This window comes from Macaca fascicularis, chromosome 2, assembly GCF_037993035.2.
Source record: "Macaca fascicularis isolate 582-1 chromosome 2, T2T-MFA8v1.1".
Lineage (NCBI taxonomy): Eukaryota > Metazoa > Chordata > Mammalia > Primates > Cercopithecidae > Macaca > Macaca fascicularis.
The window spans coordinates 91,358,511-91,377,680 of NC_088376.1; the positions used below are offsets into that span (position 1 = coordinate 91,358,511).

General features: G+C 39.3%; 1 protein-coding gene and 1 non-coding gene across 3 annotated transcripts; one reads left to right on the plus strand and one right to left on the minus strand.

The window, feature by feature from the left end:
- Positions 1 to 102: 102 nt before the first annotated feature.
- NDUFB5 (NADH:ubiquinone oxidoreductase subunit B5) lies at positions 103 to 18,911 on the plus strand. Of its 2 annotated transcripts, XM_045386597.2 has the most exons (6): positions 103 to 242; positions 10,267 to 10,355; positions 11,280 to 11,346; positions 12,275 to 12,336; positions 14,007 to 14,113; positions 18,340 to 18,911. In XM_045386597.2, the coding sequence occupies exons 1-6, from the start codon at positions 119 to 121 to the stop codon at positions 18,458 to 18,460; spliced, it is 570 nt and encodes a 189-aa protein (XP_045242532.1). In that variant the 5' UTR covers positions 103 to 118; the 3' UTR covers positions 18,461 to 18,911. The 2 variants fall into 2 exon arrangements, with proteins under 2 accessions (XP_045242532.1, XP_005546502.1); XM_005546445.4 differs by lacking the exon at positions 14,007 to 14,113.
- On the minus strand, positions 10,066 to 10,169 carry LOC123572093 (small nucleolar RNA U13). The gene has a single exon (XR_006696429.1). It is a non-coding gene; the product is annotated as a small nucleolar RNA U13 (small nucleolar RNA).
- Positions 18,912 to 19,170: the final 259 nt, after the last annotated feature.

A 19,170-nucleotide genomic window follows, 5' to 3' on the forward strand; every position in this document is an offset into this window, starting at 1 on the left:
AGGGACTAGAAACTTGCCCTCACTTAAGATGGCCACTTCCTGCCTTTGTCCTCATTGGTAAATTGGCTCTCTCAGCTTCCGTGACCCGCCCCCATTTTTCCTGTTGCTCGCAGTAGCCATGGCGGGCATGAGTTTGTTGCGACGGGTTTCGGTTACTGCGGTGGCAGCGCTTTCTGGCCGCTCCCTTGGCACTCGACTCGGATTTGGGGGCTTCCTCACTCGTGGCTTTCCGAAGGCTGTTGGTGGGTGCTGGCCTTGGGAGAACGGGCGTGAAGCGGGTGCAGGGCGAGAAAAGAGAGGACGCTTCCAGGGTGACCTTGGTGGGATCCGGAGGGAGCCGGGACAAATTGTGGGCTTGGGGCTTGAGAGGAGAGACGGAGCGCGAGCTATAGGAGGGGTTTTCCTGAAGTAGTCAGATCGATCGCGTTTACATTATTAGCATTTCTAAAACGTTGTTATTCACCATCTCAATGCTAATTTGCGGATGAAGCTGAGTCTAGGAAGCTATAGAGCTGAGACCTGTATCTCTAGGTCACAAGCTTATTGTTGCGTTCCACCTGCCCAAAGGCTGGGTTCTAGTCCCACATATGCAAAGTCATGTTGCTGAGAAGCCCACCTATGTAAGGAATATGAAGACAGGTAATATGTAGACAGGTAAAGAGGCTCAGGGCCAACTTATTCTTTAGGCACAGTAAGTACGGTGCCGCCCAATAATGAGATGCAGATGGACTGGGGGGGAAGAGAGTTTTTTTTTGTTTTCTTTGTTTTTTGAGACAGTCTCACTTTGTCACCCAGGCTGGAGTGCAGTGGCGCGATCTTGGCTTACTGCAACCTCCGCCTCCTAGGTTCAAGCGATTCACCTGCCTGAACTCATGATAGTTTTAGGGGTCCACGAAAGTGTTTTAATTTAAATTTCTTTTTTAAAAAGATCATAATGTTTATGAATATGATAACGAATCTAGCCTGTATTATATTCATTTTATACCAATGCAGTCATAACATACGATTTTTGGTAACTTAAGAGGAAGGGGCCCTTGAAGGCAAAAGTGCCTAGGTCTCAGGAAAGTCATAATACAGTCTTTTTGTTTGTTTGTTTTGAGACAGTCTCACTCTGTCACACAGGCTGGAGTGCAGTGGCACCGTCTTGGCTCACTGCCCGGGTTCAAGCCATTCTCCTGCCTCAGCCTCCCAGTAGCTGAGACTACAGGTGCACACCACCACGCCTGGCTAATTTTTGTATATTTAGTAGAGATGGGGTGTCATCATGTTGGCCAGGCTGGTCTCGAACTCCTGACCTCAAATGATCTGCCTGCCTCAGCCTCCCAAAGTGCTGGGATTATAGGCGTGAGCCATTGCACCTGACCAATACAGTCTTAACAGGGTTATTTGGACCTAGTGAGTTGCATTATGGTGGTGTGAATAATCATAGCAAAGCATCAAATGCTTGGTATTCGGTGCATTTTATTATCTCAAAGACTGTGCAAAGAAATTACAATGTTATTTTCATTTTACAGATGAGGAAACTGACTCAATTATTAAATAATGTGTCACTGTACTAAATGATAATGACAGCCAACATTTACTGAGCACCTGTTATGTGTCAAGCATCATTTTCCTTTTTTTTTCAAGACGGAGTCTTGCTGCGTTGCCCAGGCTGGAGTGCAATGGTGTGATCTTGGCTCACTGCGACCTCTGCCTCCTGGGTTCAGGCAATTATCCTGCCTCAGCCTTCTGAGTAACTGGGTTTACAGGTGCATGCCTCCGTGCCGGGCTAATTTTTTTTTTTTTTTGTAGAGATGGGGTTTCACCATGTTGGCCAGTCTGGTCTCGAACTCCTGACCTCGTGATCCACCCACCTCGGCCTCCCAAAGTGCTGAGATTACAGGCGTGAGCCACCGCACCTGACCTCAAGCATCATTTTAAGGGTTTAAAGTATTAATTTATTTAATCCTCCTCGTTAAATATATACTGTGAGCTATTTGCCCTGTGCAATAGAAACAGGTAAAGAGGAAGTGAAACTTTAAAGTCAAAAAGTTGTCTCCAGCCTCAAAATATCTTGTTCTGTTTTTACCCTTATTCTCCCAATTTAATTTGAATTATGCCACTCCACAGGATGAGGCAATATACATAGGGATTTGCTCGAAACATGATGCAAAGAACCAGTGGTATTTAACAGATTTCCAGCAGGAATTTGAACTTGTTACAAAATTACATATGCTAACATTCCTTGATGAAAATCCCTTTTAAGTCTTTTCTGATTACAAATATCCTCATATAGCCAAATACAAATACTTCAAATACTCGCCCTGGTAGTATTCAATCAAATCTAGCTGGAGATAAACTGCAGCAAAATTTCACCCCTAGTTTCTCTTTCTACATTATTGCCCTTTCTTGGGCTTCTCAAAGAATCATTACCGTGTTCTGCGCCCTTTCCAGTCAGAGCAGGGAAGGATCTAATAGCTATCTTTACTAAAGGTTACTGTGTTTTCTGCTGTGTACCTGCTTTCAAAGGTATTTTGCATCTGTCACTGTGATATGAAAGGTTTTAATCTCTTATATGGTTGTTTGTATCTGTCCCTACAAGAATGTAAGCTCTAGTGTAGTAGACAACCTGTCTTGTCTTGTTTTCTCTGGAGATAGACTGCCTATCTTCAAATTCTGGCTCTAGAATTTAGAAGCCATGTCTGTGATCATCACATCTTGGAAGCTAAAGTGGAAGACACCTAATTGCTCATAACCTGCGTTTCCTCCTCTTTAAAAAAGATGAGAATTTTAACCTGCCTCAAAAGGTAGTTGTGAAGAGTGGAAAAAATCAACAGTGCCTGGCAGCAGTAACCTTTAAGAAAATTGTGGTAAAGTACACATAACATTTACCATTTTAACCATTTTTAAGTGCACCGTTCAGTGGTATTAAATACATTCCTAATGCTATGCAACCATCACCGTCATCCGACTCCATAACTTTTTTCATATGGTAAAACTAAAACTCCGTATCCGTTAAACAGTAACTCTCCATTCCCCTTCCACGTAGACCCTGGTAACCACCATTCTGCTGTCTTTATGATTTTGACTACTCTATTTCTCATGTAAGTAGAATCATAAAATATTTGTCTGTCACTTAGCATAATATCCCAAGGCATATTTATGTTGTAGCATATGTCAGAATTTCCTTCTTTTTAAAGCTGAATTGTCCATTGTCCATTGTATGTATTTACCCCATTTTGCTTATCCATCATCTGTCAATTGGGTTGCTTCAGGTTTTTTGTTTGTTTGTTTGTTTGAGACAGAGTCTTGCTGTGTCTTCCAGGCTAGAGTGCAGTGGCACGATCTTGGCTCACCGCAACCCCTGGCTTCCAGTGTTCTCGTATCAAACTGAGGGTCAGGCTGCTATTTCTTGCTGCCCAATAATGAGATGCAGATGAACTGGGGAGGAAGAGGGGTTTTTTTTTTTTTTTTTGAGACACAGTCTCATTCTGTTGCCCAGGCTGGAGTGCAGTGGTGCGATCTTGGCTCACTGCAACCTTCGCCTCCTGGGTTCCAGGGATTCTCCTGCTTCAGCCTCCCAAATAGCTGGGATTACAGGTGCATGCCACACCACGCCCGGCTGATTTTTGTATTTTTAGTAGAGATGGGGTTTCACCATGTTGGCCAGGCTGGTCTTGAACTCCTGACCTCAGGTGATCTGCCTGCCTCGGCCTCCCAAAGTGCTGGGATTATAGACATGAGCCACCACGCCTGGCCAGAAAGAGTTTTTATTCCTGTAACCGGTTACAGGGATAAGTCCTGGAAATTATCGCCAGACCAACTTAACATTACGGTTTTCCAGAGCCCGTAGACCTTTTAAGCTGTATGTCTACGTGTAAGTGTGCACTCATCTAAAGACATAAGTGACTAAGTTTTTAAAATCGATAATTAAGGTCTGAGTCCTGAAGACCTTCCTCTGGAGCCTTAGTAAATTTACTTAATCTAAATGGGTCCAGGTACTGGGGTGATTACCCTTATCTTGTCTCCTGCTAAATCATGGAGGTTTGGGAAGTTCCTTCAGACCCCCAGTAAACTTGTTTGTGGAGGCCTGGGGAGTTTCTTCATACCCACAATAAAACGTGTTTAATCCTAAATGGGTTCTGTTAAGAATTCCTTCAAACTCCTGTCCTCAAGTGATCCACCTGCCTTGGCCTCTTAAAAGTGTTGGGATTACAGCTGTGAGCCTACACCCAAGCACTTGCAGATTTTAATTACTGTAAAGCTTCACTTAACATCATTGGCTTTTGAAACTGCAACCCTCAGAACCTATAATAAAGATGGAAATGATGTTGTTTAAGGACCTGCTGTATGTGGTTTCACTTAAAGTCACAGTTTCCAAGAACTTATCAGTGACATTGAGTGTGACTTGTTTTGTGAATAATGTTTCTGTGAACATGGATGTACAAATATCTCTTCTGAGACCCTGCTTTCAATTCTTGTGGGTGTATCTGCAGAAGTGTAATTGCTGGGTCATGTGTGTCATGGGTGTCACTGGCTGGGACTGGCATTGTGGGTGGTAAAAGAATTTACCAAGACAGTCATAGGTAAAGAGGACAGATTTGTTAGAGAAAATACAAAGATAAAGTTGCAAGGGAACAGTGGGCAGCACAGCAGAGAAGGGGCTATCTGCAGAATCAGGGGCTACAGGGAAGTTTTATAGGGTCATACTGACGGGACTATGAGTAGAGAAGGTGTGCAGATAAGGTCACTCTGCTGGGGCTATGTGTTGAATGAGGTATTTGGGAACAGGATGTTGTGCCCGTGCGTCGCCTGTGATTAGCCGTGTCTCAGCAGAATTGCTTTCCTCCTCCTGGGGCCCCTTACTTGTTGCTTATGTATCTTACTAGGATTCCACAATATGGTAATTCTGTTTTTAATTTTTTGAGGAACCCTCATGCTATTTTCCATAGCAGCAATACCATTTTACATTCCTTTGTTTACCAACAGTGTGCAAAGATTCCAATTCCTCCATATTCTGACACTTGTTATTTTCTGGTTTTTTGAAAGTAGCCATTCTGATGGGTATGTGATGATATCATTGTAGTTTTGATTTGCATTTCCCTAATTAGTTTGCTTCTTGGCCATTTGTATATATATCTTCTTTAGAGAAATGTCTATTCAAATCCTTTGCTTATTATTTATTTTATTATTTTTTATCTTGAGTATGAGGTCTCCCTAATGTTGCCCATGCCGAACTTGAACTCCTGGACTCAAGCAATCTTGCTTCAGCCTCTCAAGTAGCTGGGACTACAGGTACATGCCACTCTGCCAAGCTATTTGCCTGTTTTATTTTTTCGTTTATTTTTGGCAGGATCTTGCTCTGTCACCCCGGCCGAAGTGCAGTGGCGCAGTCATAGCTCACTGTAGCCTCAACCTCCTAGACTCAGGTGATCTTCCTGCCTCAGCCTCCTGAGTAGCTGGGATGACAAGTACACACCACCACACCCGGCTAATTTTTTAAGTTTTTTGTAGAGATGAGATCTGGCTATGTTGACCAGGCTAGTTTTAAACTCCTGGGCTCAAGAAATTCCCCACCTCAGCCTCCCAAAGTGCTGGGATTACAGGCATGAGCCACCATGCCCAGCCTATTTTTAAATTGGATTATTTGGTTTTTTATTGTTGTTGTTGAGTTTTCTATGTGTTCTGATATCAATCCCTTATCAGATATATGATTTGCATATATTTTCTCCCATTCTGTGGGTTGCCTTTTTACTCTGCTGATAGCGTCCTTTCAGACAAAATTTTTAAATTTTCATGAAGTCCAGTTTGTCTGATTTTTCTTTTTTTGTCTGTGCCTTTGAAGTCCTGGCATTAGCCTTCTACAAATACCTATAGCCTCATCTTTCCTAAAAGTCTAGTGCTGTCATGTTCTCCATCACCCTCTGTAAACCTTTCTCAGAAAATTAGCAGATAAAGCTATTCTATTTAATTAAATTATTTATTAAACATCAGAGATTGTGTAATTCCAGAAATGAGCTAATTTCTCCCCTCAGCTGCAGGTAAATTTAATTTATAATTGAAGACTGATATGCACAACTTATGGTTTTTAAAAATGTGAAGAATATTAATATGAATATATAAACAAGAGTGCTGTGGAGTTAATCCAGACATGGAATAGATGGGGCATTTTAACCGAATTAAAGGGATAGTTTTAATTGGTGGAACTGGCAGAAAAGTAAAGGTTAAGTTTTTTTTATTAGATATATGACTCTTGGGGCAGGTAGGTGTTGGGAGAAAAGGCAAATAAAGGAAAGTTGGGACCAAATTGGGGGAGGGGAGGGACTGACTACAAAGCCAAAGTATCTTCATTTGATTTTGTAGGCAACAGAGTGTTATAGCAGAAGAACAATATCAGGAGTGTGTTTTAGGAAGATGCTTCTGAATATTGGATGGCTTATAGGGTATGTTGATTACCTAGGCCAGTAAGGTAAAGAAGGCATGGAATGAAATGGAGAGTTTAAATCTTAGAATCAAGAGGCCTTGGCAAATGATGAATGAAGGATAGATGCACGGAAGATGATTGAGATTTTTATCCAAGGTAATTGAGATGGTGGTGCCCTTTACTGGGAATGACGGAAAGAAAATGACCAATTTTTATTGTTGTCGTCTTTTTATTTTTTTATTTTTTTGAGACAGAGTCTCACTCTGTCACCGAGGCTGGAGCGTAGTGGCACAGTCTTGGTTCACCACAACCTCCACCTCCCAGGTTCAAGCGATTCTCTTGCCTCAGCCTCCCAAGTAGCTGGGATTACAGGCCTGGCTAATTTTTTGTATTTTTAGTAGAGACAGGGTTTCACCATGTTGGCCAGGCTGGTCTCGAACTCCTGACCTCAAGTGATCTGCCCACCTCGGCCCCCCAAAGTGCTGGGATTACAGGTGTGAGCCACTGTGCCCAGCCCAATTGTTGTCTTTGATACACAAAAAGTTCCTACATTATCTTATTCAATTCTTATAAAAATCGCAATCGTCAAAGGCTTAGTAACTTTTCTGAGGCTATTTGCATTTTAAAAAATTAGTTATTGAGGCCTTGGGCCTATGAAATTAATGAATACTTAATGGAGAAATTTCAGGCTTTAGAGAGCAGTGAAAGATGCCTATTTTTGGTGTCAGGAGGATCAGGGTTCCAGAAATCCTGGTAGTCACTTCATTGTAAGCAATGTTCACCCTATAATTTAATTTTTTTTTTAGGGGGAAGGGTCTAGCTATGTTGCTCAGGCTGGCCTCAAATTCCTGGTCTCAAGTGATCCTCCCGCCTCAGCCTCCTGAGTAGCTGGGATTACAAGCACGTACCGCCATTCCTGGTTACACACTAATATTTTTAGATTTAAGCAGATGGCCCTACTACATCAAAAATCATGACGGCTCAAAACATTTAAAAAGAGTTAAGTGCAAGTCAGTTGTGGTGGTGCGTGATGTAATCCCAGCTACTCCGCAGGCTGAGGTGGGAGGATCTCTTGAGCCCAGGAGTTTGAGACCAGCTTGAGTAACATAGTGAAAAACCTTGTCTCTGGAAAAGAAAAAAGAAAAAAAGAGTTACATGCTATGAAATATACTTTGAAACAATATTAATAAGTTATCTAGGACTTTTAGTGACATGACTAATTGTTTAATAATTGGGTAATATGTGTAAAGAAAGAGCAAGCTGTTCACATTACTAAATGCATTAAACTTTTTTTTTTTTTTTTTTGGAGACGGAGTCTCGCTCTGTCACCCAGGCTGGAGTGCAGTGGCACAACCTAGGCTCACTCCTGGGTTTACTTACACCATTCTCCTGCCTCAGCCTCCCCAGCAGCTGGAACTACAGGCGCCCACCACCACACCTGGCTATTTTTTTTTTATATATTTTTAGTAGAGACGGGGTTTCATCGTGTTAGCCAGGTTGGACTCCATCTCCTGACCTCGTGATCTGCCTGCCTCAATCCCCCAAAGTGCTGGGATTACAGGCATGAGCCACCGCACCCGGCCAAAAACCACAATTACTTTCAATTGCAAAAACTGCAATTACTTTTGCACCAACCTAATATTAAGCTGAAAATAGATTGTCCCTCTAAGAGAGTATGCTCTTGAATGAACACATTTCTGCAGGTGTAGTCAGGGGATAAGGGACAGGGAAGATCATCCTGTTTTGACCCTGTACTTCTAGTGTATCAGATTAATATTGAATTGGCCTTTTGCTTTTTTGTGAGCAACTAAATTTCTGGGAGTTCCAGGTGGAAACCCACTTACCTTATTACATTGAATCCTTTTGGATTCAGCCTTTTGTAATGTGTGTAAAGACTCTTTAGGGACCCTGTTTCATCAGTGTCTTAGCCACTGATGATGTAGCAGTAGCTTTGTGTTTCTAAGTAGTTGTGTTTCTAAGTAGTTCTTTGTGTTGTAGCAGTAGCTTTGTGTTTCTAAGACTTGACAAGTCAGGAATGCTGTATCCACCTCATCTAAGCCATTCATAAAAACCTTGATGCTGCAGGACTTTTGAGAGATCCCTTTGCCAGGTTACTGCAATAATTAATCAGTACCTTTTGGTTACAGTCAATCAAGTACCCATTACAAATTTCTCTAACTTGCTCTTTCTCTCAGCTTATAATGTCTCCTCTTCCTAGCCCCCACATCTTGTCCAAATAGGAACTTTTCTTCTGGGCCACTGTATCCTATTTCTTTCCCTTGTTACCGTTACAGATTTGTAATTATTTGTGTATTGTGTATTTCTCCCAGCAAGATATATATCCCTCTTAGACCGTATATCGGTCTAGCATAGGATCTGCACATAGTATGCAATTAAATATGTATTGAATTAATGAGTACTTTGTACTGTCATCCAACCCTTTTTCTTCATCTAGTCCACAAAAAAATTCTATTATGTATCTTTCAGATGATTTGCTGAAGTCCATACTTACTTTGTCAAATTCTCTTAATCTTGTTCTTTAAAAAGCCTTAGTAGTATGAATTATATATAGTAAATTCATTCCAGTTTCTAATTTCCCTTGTGATTCTACCTCCCAAACTCACTGCAAGCTGCTTTCAGGTGTTAACCAAAGTTAAGAAGACAGTTCCTGCTTTCAAGATATTTATACTTAAAAGTGGCAGCAGTGAACACAAATATACACATCACAGTAATGTATAGTAATTCAAAAGTAGGAAAGATCTCGTATGGTTGGGAAGAATGTTGGCATCTTGGAAGATAAGATGTTATCTGGGCCTAATACAGATTTTAGGAGAGGGGACACCTTTCTAGATATTAAACATGAACAAAAGATTCAGATCTTTCTGACATCTATTATGACTGAAATTCCTTCAATGGGAAATTAAAGTTTTTTATTCCACAGTGACTCACATGCAAAATATCCTTGAGAGTAGTTACACAGTGAAAACATAGGAACCTTCAGTTTCTAAGTAACAGCTAGATCCTTTCCTGTTCCCAGTGCAAAGGGCTTGGAATGCCTGTAGTGATCCTTCCAGACCTTCAAGAGGAAGAATGTAAAAAGAGGATCCAGAAGTGAAATTTTGCCTCAATTTACTTCCAGCAAGGCTTGATTAAATTCTGTCAGGGGGGAGACTTGAAGAGGATATTCTTAATCAGCAATGGTTTACCATGTGATTTTATCAAGATATTTTAGAGTGTGTAGTTTGATAACAAGTTCTAATTCCTGCTGGTGATTTGTTGAATAAATACTGCTGGTCCTTTCCATCTATTTTGCAGCATAATAATACATATAATACAGATAATGTGTCATGTGAAATGTCATAATGGAATAATTTACATTAAATGTATTTCTTTTGCAGCATTAGCAAATATTTGTTGCAGAGGAGACACAGATAAACAGCTCATTAAGTAGCTAACCTCTCGGCCTGCTATTGAAACAAATTAAAATGATTATTTAGATACTTCTTTAACTTTGAATTAAAATGAGGAAAGTTATGCTTTAGAACAGTAGATCCATCTTTGTTTAAAGATATCCTATCTGACCTGGCCTTGTTACTCAAATAAGACATTTTAAAATCTTATATTAAACATCTAAGAATGTATATTTTCTTTTTGTTTCATGTCAGATGAGTAATGTGCCTACCTCATAACAAGGTTTGAGGGAGGCATATCTCACACATGAATGTGAAAACCCAGTCACCCTGCTTATGATCTGCAAAAGGATCCTTGTATTTTTTTTCTTTATAATCTGATTTTAACTCAGAATATAACAGTATACCCATATGAACCTTGTATAAAACAGGGTAATTCAATATTTCCAGCTCCTGTTCGACACAGTGGAGGCCATGGGAAAAGACTATTTGTCATCAAACCTTCTAGATTCTATGACATCCGGTTTTTGAAGTTATTGGTAAGTTTAAATTTTTTGTTGAATTAGAGTCTCTGCATGTAATGGAAAAAATTTTTGCCTCTTTAGAAAACATCTTTCATTTTATGAAATATTTTATTTTGTAAATTTATATTTCTTTCTGTAGAAGAGACTGAGATTGTAAAGTCTGATTTGTTACTGAATTTCTCTTTAAATTAGTGAAGCTTTCCTTCTTCACAAAAGGATTTACACTAAATGGAGGTAAAACATGAACCATTCCTTTCTTTTGAAGATTATGGCGTTTCGAAATAGAATCTGTGTTGCTATAACTAAAATATTCTTTAAATGACCAAAGAATTTGTTGAAAGACTTTTTTAAATAAAGGAGCTACATTATTTTGGGATATGGTTTTATATTTGTATGTTGCTCAAGAACACTGATTTCAGAGGGTAACAGGGATCTATAGTGCCATCTTAATTTAGCAATAATATAATTACATTGCTTATTTAGAATGCTGACTGTATTTCTGTCTCAAGGCTCAATAGGAACAAAGTAGAGGCTTAGAAAATGGGAGATTGTCTGAACCATCTGCCACTGTAGATAAAGCTCTGAATCATCATTTGAGTACTGACCTTAAAACTTTCTCTTGCCCTTCCATTGTGTTTAATGACCTTTTTCATCTCCTTGGTTGAGCCCTTGCTTTTCTTGTTATGACCAGCTCAAATCCTGTTTAGTGATAGAAATCACCCTGATGTTTTTACACTTTTGTTCTTAACGTGTTGTTTTCTTTCATGACATTGCTTTACCAAAAAGTAAAATCACAGAAATTAATAATTTCGTACTGTATGCCCAATTTGGCAAGTTTATTTTATAAGAAATATGAGGAAATCATATCATGAGGATGATTTGTGTGTGGGGAGAGTTACGAAACGGTCATGAGAAACATTTTTTTATTTTTTATCTTAGAGATTCTACATTGCATTGACTGGGATTCCAGTAGTAATTATCATAACTCTGGTGAATGTATTCATTGGTAAGTCACTTCCATCCCCTGCCAGCACCACCAGATTGGAAAAATTTTTAAACATATGTACATCAATATAAAAAAGAAATTACGGATATTGTAATGAAAAGTTCTTTAAGCATAAGCATGGCAGTTGATCTTAAAATAACCAAATCTCAACCTGAACTAAGAATTTTTTAATCCATCCTAGAACACATAAAACTATAATCCTCGGCCGGGCGCAGTGCCTCATGCCTGTAATCCCAGCACTTTGGGAGGCCGAGGCGGGCGAATCATGAGGTTAGGGGTTCAAGAGACCAGCCTGGCCAACATAGTGAAACCCCGTCTCTACTAAAAATACAAAAAATGAGCCGGGCGTGGTGGTGGGCGCCTGTAATGCCAGCTACTCGGGAGGCTGAGGCAGGAGAATGACTTGAACCCGAGAGGTGGAGGTTGCAGTGAACTGAGATCGTGCCATCGCACTCCAACCTGGGCGACAGAACGAGACTCCATCTCAAAAAAAAAACAAAACTATAGTCCTCTAACAAAGAATGAAAATGTCAATGACAATAAACATTAGATTTTCATGGGAAATTTTGTTCAAAGTACTTCTAACATCTTGAATCCTAAAATGTTTCGTATCATAGGTATAGGGAAGACCAGAAGGAATAATATGTCTTTTATTATATCTTGTTACAGTATATAAAAACAAAATGAGAAACTCATGGAATACCTATAAATAATGCCTTACACAGAGAGATGTCTAAAAATGTCTAACAAATGAATTGATTGTCAACCAGATTAAAGTGAATTAAAGATATTAGATATCTTCATTGGTACAAAGTTTTTAAAGGATCCTTTAAAACCACAAGAAGTTGGTTTTATTACTTTAATGGTGAAGAATTAATTTTTTAAACTCCTCATGCTGAAGTTGAACATAACCATTTTTTCTTATTAGGTGAAGCTGAACTAGCAGAAATTCCAGAAGGCTATATCCCAGAACACTGGGAATATTATAAGGTTTGTATAGGACATTGACAATTACATACTGTTACGTGCCTTGTCAATGCACTAGTTAATATCTTAATTCAGCAATTATGATATAGTCAGGTTTTTTGTTTTGTTTTGCTTTGTTTTGTTGAGACAGCATCTCTCTCTGTTGCCAAGGCTGGAATACAGTGGCACGATTTCGGCTCACTGCAATCTCTGCCTCCCGCGTTCAGGCAATTGTCATCCCTCAGCCTCCCATGTCGCTGAGATCACAGGTGTCTGCTGTGTGATCCTGGCTAATTTTGGTATTTTTAGTAGAGACAGGATTTCACCATGTTGGCCAGGCTTTTCTCGAACTCCTGGCCTCAAGTGATCCGCCCACCTCAGCCTCCCAAAGTACTGGGATTAAAGGTGTGAGCCACTGTGCCCAGCCATGATAGAGTTTTATATTTCATTTTTTATATCAAGTAGATACATTTTTTGCATACTTTTTATAAACAACTAGTTTTGATACTTAATTTTTTAAAAATCATTTTAAGCTTTACAATTTTTTAAAGAATGATTGCAGTGTGTTCTCAGCCTAACAGACTAACATAATTTATCCTAAGTTCAATGCCTTAGGAAAGATTTCACCAATGTTAATGCTAGCTGTCATTTATTGAGCACCTACTGTGTAACGGGTACTGTGCTGAGTGTTTTACAAACATTTATTATTTCATCCCATGTAAAATGTACTATTATTATTCCCTCTTTGGAGATGAAGAAACTGAGGCTAAAAGAGTTCAGTGACCTGTCTAGATAGGGTCACTATTTCAACCCAGGCAACTTTGACTCCAGAGCCTGCACTGTTGGTCATTACGCCATACTGCCACTGCTACCAAAACCCAAAATTAATTTTGTTATTTGTTTACAAGTGTTATCATGAGCCTTGAATAGAGTATGTCCCAAAAAAAAAACAAAACTATAGTCCTCTAACAAAGAATGAAAATGTCAATGACAATAAACATTAGATTTTCATGGGAAATTTTGTTCAAAGTACTTCTAACATCTTGAATCCTAAAATGTTTCGTATCATAGGTATAGGGAAGACCAGAAGAAATAATATGTCTTTTATTATATCTTGTTACAGTATATAAAAACAAAATGAGAAACTCATGGAATACCTATAAATAATGCCTTACACAGAGAGATGTCTAAAAATGTCTTATTATCCCATCATGTTTTATTATCTGAATGAATTATATTTTAAATATAAATCTTAAACCATTAAATCTTAAGGCAGGCCTTAGAATTAGTTCGTTTATGCTAACTGGTGCAAAGAGCCCCATTTTTGAATTACCAAAACCTGGGTTTGGCTTCTGAATCTGCCACCTAAGATGCTCAGCATAGTGTAATGGAAAAGAGCACATAGCTTTGGAGTCAGACTTGGTTTGAGTCCAGGTGCTGCCATTTATTAGCTACGTAACTTTGTGCAATTCACTTATCTTTAAAATGTGGACAAAAATAGTATCCACCTAATCTGTTAAAATTATTTTATATATATATATATATATATAAATCATACTAGATATAAATCAAATAACATCATACTAGATGTTATTGGTTTATCTAACTGAAATGATCATTTTAAAGAATAGTCAACTAGAAAAGCAAAATATTATTCAGAAATGGACTAATATTAAACAAATTTTCTCTTGTAGCATCCCATATCGAGATGGATTGCCCGTAATTTCTATGACAGTCCTGAAAAGATTTATGAAAAATCAATGGCCGTCCTTCAGATTGAAGCTGAAAAGGCTGAATTACGGTAGGAAAAAAGAGGGGTTGGTGGGAAAGAAAATCTTCCTAGGGTTGCCAACCACCAGAAAAAAAAAATTAATAAAACTATTACTATTTCAGCACTATAGAATGTTTTATGTAAAAGGATAAATTTATATCCAGATGCAGTGGCTTACACCTGTAATCCCAACACTATGGGAGGCTACAGAAATTAGCTGGGCATGGTGGTATGTGCCTGTAATCCCAGGTACTCAGGAAGCTGAGGCAGAAGAATCACTTCAACCCAGGAGGTGGAGGTTGCAGTGAGCCAAGACCACGCCAATGCACTGCAGCCTGGGTGACAGTGCGAGACTCTGTCTCAAAAAAAAAGGCGGGGGGGTAAAGATAGAATTCGCTTGTTTGGAGTGAAAATTATAAACTGGTGACAAGGAGACTATTAGGAGATATGTGTCAGATTAAAAGGAGTTCTTTTTAAAATTTAAAAATTTTTTTTAGAGTTGAAGTCTTGCTCTGTTGCCCCAGCTGGGCAGCAAATGGATGGATATATCCATCCAATGAAATGTATAATGTGGCCATTAAAAAGAAAGGGATATATGCTGTTATGGAAAGCTATGTGGATTTTCTTTCTTATATATTATATTTTATTTACATATTAAAAAACTAGACATATATATTTTTTCCCTTCTCTTATGCTGCTGAGTGCCTGTATTATTTTAACCAGTCCCCTGTTGCTGATACTTGGGTTCTTTCCAAGTTTTTTGGTATTATACATACTGCTGTGTTTAATTTTCTCCCATATTGTTTGCATATTTATGTAACATATCTGGAAAATAAATTTCTGGAAGTGGCATTGATAAGCCAAATAGCACATGCTTTTAAACTTTGGGTACATATTGCCAAACTCTTCTCCAAAAAGTTGCACGAGTTGTTTCTTCATCAGTTTCCATGTTTCAGTTTTCCATGTTTCTCTGTAATGGAATTTATCAAAGTGAAACATTTTGCTGATACGGTAATTGAAAAATGTTGCCTCATCATTTCAATTTTATATTTCTTTGTAAAGTTGAGTAGTTTTTTCATATATCTGTTAGTTGTGTGTATTTCTTTTCTTTCTTTTTTTTTTTCCTGAGACAAAGTCTTGCTCTGTTGGCCAGGCTGGAGTACAGTGGCATGATCTTGACTCACTGCAGCCTTGGTCTGCTAGGTACAAGCCATCCTCCCACCCAAGCCTCCCTAGTAGCCAAGATTACAGGTGTATGACACCATGACCAGTTTATTTTTGTTTTTTGTAGAGACATGATTTCACCATGTTGCCCAGGCTGGTCTCAAACGCCTGGGCTCAAGCAATCCACCCTCTGGGGCCTCCCAAAATGCTGAGATTACAGGCATGAGCCACTGCACCTGGCCGTGTGTATTTCTTTCTCTATATGTTGTCTTTTGGCAGTGTAGAAATTTTTGCAACACAGAAGTGTTTTTATATTTTCAGACAAATTTGTAATAGTAACTAAGAGCATTTTCTTTTTTTCCTTTTATTTTTTGAGACAGTTTTGCTCTGTCTCCCAGACTGGAGTGCAATGGTGTGGTCTTGGCTCACTGCAACCTCTGCCTCCCGGGTGCAAGCGATTCTTCTGCCTCAGCCTCCCAAGTAGTTGGGATTACAGGCGCCCAACCCCGCGTCCAGCTAATTTTTGTATTTTTAGTAGAGACAGGGTTCTGCCATGTTGGCCAGGCTGGTCTTGAACTCCTGGCCTCAAGTGATCTGCCTGCCTCAGCCTCCCAAAGTGCTGGGATTACAGACGTGAGCCACTGTACCTGGCCGCTAATAAAATTTTTAATACATTTTGTATCAGTGTTTTAATTACTTTCTATGTATTTACTCATTTAATTATTGTCAGGTTTGCCAGTCTTTGGCTTTTGGGATTTTGTGTCATACAGAGATCTCTGATGATAATTAAATCAGTAAATATATAAATCCAAAATTATTTTTTTTAATATTCACTTGTGCTTTCCTTTTGTTTTTTTGAGACAGGATCTCGTTCTGTTGCCTAGGCTGGAGTGCAGTGTTGCAGTCATGACTCACTGCAGCACCGACCTCCTGGGTTTAAGCAATTCTCCAGCCTCAGCCTCCTGAATAGCTGGGACCACAGGTGCTGGCCACCATGCCCAACTAATTGTTTGGGGGTTTTGTTTGTTTGTTTGTTTTGGTAGAGATGGGATCTTGCTCTGTTGCCCAGGTTGATCTTGAACTCCTGGGCTCAAGCAATCTTCCTGCCTTGGCCTCCCAAAGTGCTGGGATTACAGGCATGAGTCAACTTGCCCAGCCTGTTTTTGGCTTTTGTGTTTTTTTTTTTTTTTTTTGACATGGGGACTTGCTGTGTTGCCCAGGACGGACTCGAGCTCCTGAGCTCAAGTGACCCTCCCACCTCAGCCTCCCGAGTAGCTAGGACTACAGACATGTGCCACTGCTCCCAGCTTACTATTTTTTTTTTTTTTTTTTTTTTTTTTGAGACGGAGTCTCGCTCTGTCACCCAGGCTGGAGTGCAGTGGCCGGATCTCAGCTCACTGCAAGCTCCGCCTCCCGGGTTTACGCCATTCTCCTGCCTCAGCCTCCCGAGTAGCTGGGACTACAGGCGCCTGCCACCTCGCCCGGCTAAGTTTTTGTATTTTTAGTAGAGACGGGGTTTCACTGTGTTAGCCAGGGTGGTCTCGATCTCCTGACCTCATGATCCGCCCGTCTCGGCCTCCCAAAGTGCTGGGATTACAGGCTTGAGCCACCGCGCCCGGCCCAGCTTACTATTTTTTAATGAAATAGGAAAGTGCTACACATGCTTATTTTATACCTTGACATAACAGTATATGTAGTATCTCCTCCCATGTTACTACATACAGATTCTCCTTATTCTTTTTAGCAGGTATATAGTAGTTCATTATGTGGATGAATCATAATTTAACCAGTTAGTCTCATGTTGATAAATATTTTAATTACTCATGGTTTGGGTAGTTATACTCTAAAGAGTAGACCAGAAAGAGGATGTTTTTTAATCCTTCAAAAAATGATACCTGCTAAATACACCATCACAAAGGCATATAATCTCCCATAGGGTTAGTGAGCTGGTTGAGGTTAATAAAGTGACTCATTTAACTGTGATAAATTTTAAGTCCTATGAAAAAATATGTATTCTGTAAAAACAGAAAGTAGAAGGTTTGATGGAGAAGGCACTGCTTCAGGAATGTGTGATTGTGCAAAGACTTAGATATTGAAGTGGGAAAGCACCTGTATAAAATACGAGAGTATTCAGTTTGTGAAGAACAAGAACAAGTAAGTAGATGTTAGAGTTGGAGAATGTTTTTCTTGATCTTGATTTTTCTTGCTTTCTATTTATGTTTGTATAAATATTGACTGAGTGTCTGATGTTGACCGGGCCTGGTATAATGCTGGCAAATAAAAAACCAGTTCTACTCTCAGAAAGCTTTCTGTCCTAATGGCGATGGGCAGACACAAGATGTGAAACTCCAAGAAAGTTTATTCATATGTTAATTCCTAGCACAGCATATGACCATAATAGTAGACATTCTATAAATGACTCTCCTAGCATCTAAAAGGTGAGAAGATAGGAAAAGCACTGTAACAATTCAGATGAAAGTGATCTGTGCAGGCACAGTGAAGGAGAGAATTCGGTATCAATTCGAGTAATGTTTTGGTGTTAAAAACTGTTTGGTGGACCGGGTGTGGTGGCTCACGCCTGTAATCCCAGCACTTTGGGAGGCCAAGGCAGGCAGGTCACAAGGTCAGGAGTTAGAGACCAGCCTGGCCAACATGGTGAAACCCTGTCTCTACTAAAAATACAAAAATTAGCTGGGCGTGGTGGTGGGCCCTTGTAGCCCCAGCTACTTGGGAGGCTGAGACAGGAGGATCACTTGAACCTAGGAGGTAGAATTTGCAGTGAGCTGAGACTGCGCCATAGCACTCCAGCCTGGGCAACCGAGCAAGACTCTGTCTCAAAAAAAACAAAAACAAAAACAAACAAAAAAATTGTTTGATGGCTCCCTATATAAGCAACATAATAAAAGTCAAAAATTTAAGTCCCAACTTTTGCTTATAGATGTATACCAGATGTATGCCTACATAAAGGTCTGTGGAGGGACATTATACTTTACACAAAAGCAGACTCTAGTGATTGTCCTTTATGGAAATGGCTCATTAAATTTATAATTGGAAGTGCTGGGATGTCAATATTGCTGTTCCATTTGTTACAGGTTGAAGGAGCTGGAAGTACGAAGATTGATGCGTATGAGAGGAGATGGACCCTGGTATTACTATGAGACAATTGATAAGGAACTTATTGATCATTCTCCAAAAGCAACTCCTGACAATTAAGCATTTTTTTCTCCAAATACAAAGTATGTTCTCTTTGTTGGAAAATAAATTAGTAAATATATTCTGTATTTTTGCTCTGCGTGAAAAACAAACGAGCTTCTGACATTACTGTCTCTGTGTTGGTTCAGACTGAGGCTTTCGTTTAGGGAGTTTGGCTTCCAGTCCACAAAGAAGATTTAAAATGTACTAATAAAAACTGGAGAAATAGGAATTTGTAAACTCCTAAAGTTGTAGCAACTTTGAAAGGTTAGTGTTTTATTTACCTGACAAATGGAAGTTATAGAAAAGAAGTTTAATTATGTTAAGTACAAGTAATTGTAGTATTTTGTACAAATGCCTGTACTGTAGATGTCTGTATTATTGAGGTGCAACTCAGGATTTGAAGTTCCATAAAGCATTGAACCAACTCTGTAATGTTAACTCCTTAATAAACAGATTTTCAATAAGCAAATTTTAAAGTTTATAATGCTTTCATGTTTCTTTTTTTTTTTTTTTTGCTATGTATTGTTCTTTTTTTAAACTACACACATACACACAGACATGTACACACACACACACACACATGCACACACACATTCTTTTCCTAGATGCAATCTCTGAGATCCCTTAGAGTCCTATTTTGTAAACACTGGGGAAGTAGTTGTACTAGGTAATATGATTCCTGCAGAGATTATAAAATGTGAGTAAAAGATAAAAATGACTGTCATTTA

Coding starts and splice junctions, on each gene's coding strand:
- NDUFB5 (XM_045386597.2), top strand. CDS start 119: ATGGCGGGCATGAGTTTGTTGCGACGGGTTTCGGTTACTGCGGTGGCA. Junction 243..10,266: donor TGGCTTTCCGAAGGCTGTTG/GTGGGTGCTGGC, acceptor CAATATTTCCAG/CTCCTGTTCGACACAGTGGA. Junction 12,337..14,006: donor AACACTGGGAATATTATAAG/GTTTGTATAGGA, acceptor TTTCTCTTGTAG/CATCCCATATCGAGATGGAT.